Source organism: Bison bison, unplaced genomic scaffold, assembly GCF_000754665.1.
Source record: "Bison bison bison isolate TAMUID 2011002044 unplaced genomic scaffold, Bison_UMD1.0 scf7180017846849, whole genome shotgun sequence".
Lineage (NCBI taxonomy): Eukaryota > Metazoa > Chordata > Mammalia > Artiodactyla > Bovidae > Bison > Bison bison.
The window spans coordinates 27424-30184 of NW_011477422.1; the positions used below are offsets into that span (position 1 = coordinate 27424).

Below are 2761 nucleotides of genomic sequence, written 5' to 3' on the forward strand. Positions count from 1 at the left end.
GTGGCTATCTCCCAGCCCCACTCTCCCTCTGCTCCGCCCAGGACCGACAAATCCAGACAGGTGCCTGGAACACAGCTCTCTCTCCAAGAAAAGCCCGGCACGGGCATGGCCCTTCTGAGGCTTCATGGGTACCAGTCTGCAAACCACCACAGGGTTGGGCCTGAGCCTCTGCCCCAGCTGGATGCCCTGTCTTTCCTGGGGTGCAGGCAGCCGATGGCAGGGTGCCCCTGAAGGCTCCCTGGGAGGCAGGCCTGGGTACCTGCCCAGGCATCCCAGAGAGGCTGTCCCTAGATGGGCACAGCTCTGTCCCAGAGAGGAGCCCAGGGGCCAGGGGCCCTGGGGAGAGATAGACAAGAACAAACTTACAAAACAAAACATCTTTATTTGGTCCGTCGGAGCCTGAGTCTGGAAACACCCATGGGGTCATCCTACGGGGATGGCGCTGACGTTGATAAAATAGTCTCTGCGTCAGAAGAGCTGCCGTATGTACAGGGTTAAAAATACTCACAGCTCAGAGTACGAGGAGGAGTACAAAGGGGGCGGGTGTGGGGGTCTAGTGCTTCTGGTGCTTCTCCAGGGGCGACCCCCCACTCAGAGTAACGGAAGGAGTACAAAGGGGCTGGGGCTCCAGTGCTTCTCCAGGCGTGAATCTGCCCCTCCCCCACCCAGCAAGCCCCACGGAAAGCGAGGGACCACGGGCAGGGCCACTCGCTGCCAGGGGCTGCTGGGCAGTGAGACTGGGCACCCAGAAAGCGGCCTTAGTCGTCCCCAGGCAGACACAGAGCTCAGGGCTGAGCAGCACAGGGAGAACGCTGGCTCAGGGGGGGAGGGGTGCGGGGCTGGGGCCCACCCTGCATGTGCCTGGACACGGCCTGGGGGACTCTGGGACTCTGCTTCTCCTGCAGGTCAGGTGGTGCCAAGCACGGGGCTGGGCCCAGGACCACCTGACCACCACCCCAGCCCCGGCCCAGGGCATGGCTTCGATCCTGGCTGGCATGCCAGGAATTGCATAGTGTCCCTCCCCACCCTGGTTCAGCCCACAGTTGCCAGGCACCTGCCTCCTCGGACCCTGCTGGGGCTCCAGGGACCCCTGCTGGCCACATGAGGGCTTGCGGGGGGTGGGGCGGATAGGTGGGATATGGGGGCAAACTGAGGAAAGGTTCTCAACCTCTGGCCACAAAGGGGTATCCCTACTCTCACCCTGGGGTCTTGACCTCTGACCTCCCCAAACTGGGGTGGTCCCTGCTCTCATCCTTGGGCCCTGGCCTTGACCCCCTAAAATAGAGGTGGTCCCTACTTTTACCCTGGGGTCCTGGCCTGACCCAACAAGGGGGTGGTCCCTGCTCACCTCAGGGTCCTGGCCTCTGATCACAAAACAGAAATGGTCCCTGCTCTCACCCTGGAGTCCTGACCTCTGACCCCTACGACAAGGGTGGTCCCTGCTCTCATTCTGGGGTCCTGGCCTCTGACCTGCCCAGATTTGGATTTGGAGCACATGGCTGCCTGATCCGGGCAGGAGACCCGGGCCCATGGATAAGCAGCAGCCTCACCCTGACCCTGGAGGTTGGAGCCAGATCTCAAGGTGGCCTGGTCCGAGAGGCTGGCACATGTCCCCCTAGAGCTGGAGGTGGGTTCGAGGTAATCTGCTGGGTGGCTGGGAGGCCCTGGGCAGGAGGGAGGGGTTGGGGGAGGGCCGGGGGAGTTGTGCCCACAGCTGGAGCTCCCTGGCTGGGGGTCCTGAGATTGTGGTTCAAGCGTCCTGTGTTGGGGTCTCCCTCATAAAGTGCGTGTGGGGGCAGGCAGGTGGGGGCAAGGAGGTCACAGCGGCCGGGGCCCGTGCAGGCCAGCGACCTCGGGCGTGAGTGGGGGGCTGTGGCTGCCCTTGGAGGTCGTCCAGTCACTGAGGAAGGCCTGTGCTGCCTTGCGGTGCGCCAGGCGGTGGGTGATAGAGAAGCCAGCATTTCCTTCCAGCTGAGACAGGATCACCAGGACCTGCCTGGGGGAGGGGGCCGGTGAGGGCCTGTGGGGCCAGCGGGCCGCCAGGGGCAGGGCGGGGCGGGGCGCACCTGTGCAGGGGTGGCACGCTGTCCTGGGTGCGCAGGCTGCCGCGCGTGGACACCACGTTGAAGCTGTCGGAGCAGTCGCACTGTACGTGCAGGTAAGACTTGGGGTGCCGATTCTCCACAACCACGATGAGCCCCGCCCAGCCGTGAGTCAGGTAGTAGCAGGTCATGCCCTCGCGGCCCTGGGCGCAGGCAGTGCAGGTGTGGGTGGGCGGGCCGTGGGCAGCCACCTCCTGCTGCCTCCCCAGGGCCCACGCCCGCCCACTCACCTCGTGCCGTTCGCCCCTGCTCTCCGTGAGCAAGATGATGGCGTCGGCCAGGGTGGTCGGCTGGGCCTCCACGGGCTCCACCATGACGAGCCTCGAGCTGTACACGGCCAGCACGTGGCCGGGCGCATCTGGGGTGCTGCGTGGGGCCCCCGCTGAGGGGCTGGAGGCTGCAAGGAGGGAGGGAGAGAATGAGGGAGAGTGTAGGGCGGGCCCGAGCTAATAGGGACGGTGTGGGCGGAGCCTGGGGGCCATGGGCGGGTCTGGGCTTTGTGGGACGGGGCCGGGGCCGTGTGGGCGGGGCCTGGGGCTGAGCGGCCACAGTCACCTACCCTGCAGGGCGGGTGGGCCGGGCACGGGGCCCCAGTGGTTGAAGGCACAGCACACCACGGCATACTCGCCAGGCTCCAGCATCACATCACAGTTGACGAA

General features: G+C 65.5%; 1 protein-coding gene across 1 annotated transcript in view; it reads right to left on the reverse strand.

Moving 5' to 3' along the window:
• Positions 1–362: 362 nt before the first annotated feature.
• CAPN15 (calpain 15) overlaps positions 363–2761 on the reverse strand; it is an 8987-nt gene continuing 6588 nt past the window's right edge. The window contains exons 8-11 of the mRNA XM_010840970.1: positions 2662–2761; positions 2333–2499; positions 2067–2245; positions 363–1996 (exon numbers count right to left, since the gene is read on the reverse strand). Coding sequence (XP_010839272.1) covers positions 1819–1996; positions 2067–2245; positions 2333–2499; positions 2662–2761 — 624 coding nt within the window. The 3' untranslated portion in view covers positions 363–1818. The remainder of the gene's footprint in view (positions 1997–2066; positions 2246–2332; positions 2500–2661) is intronic.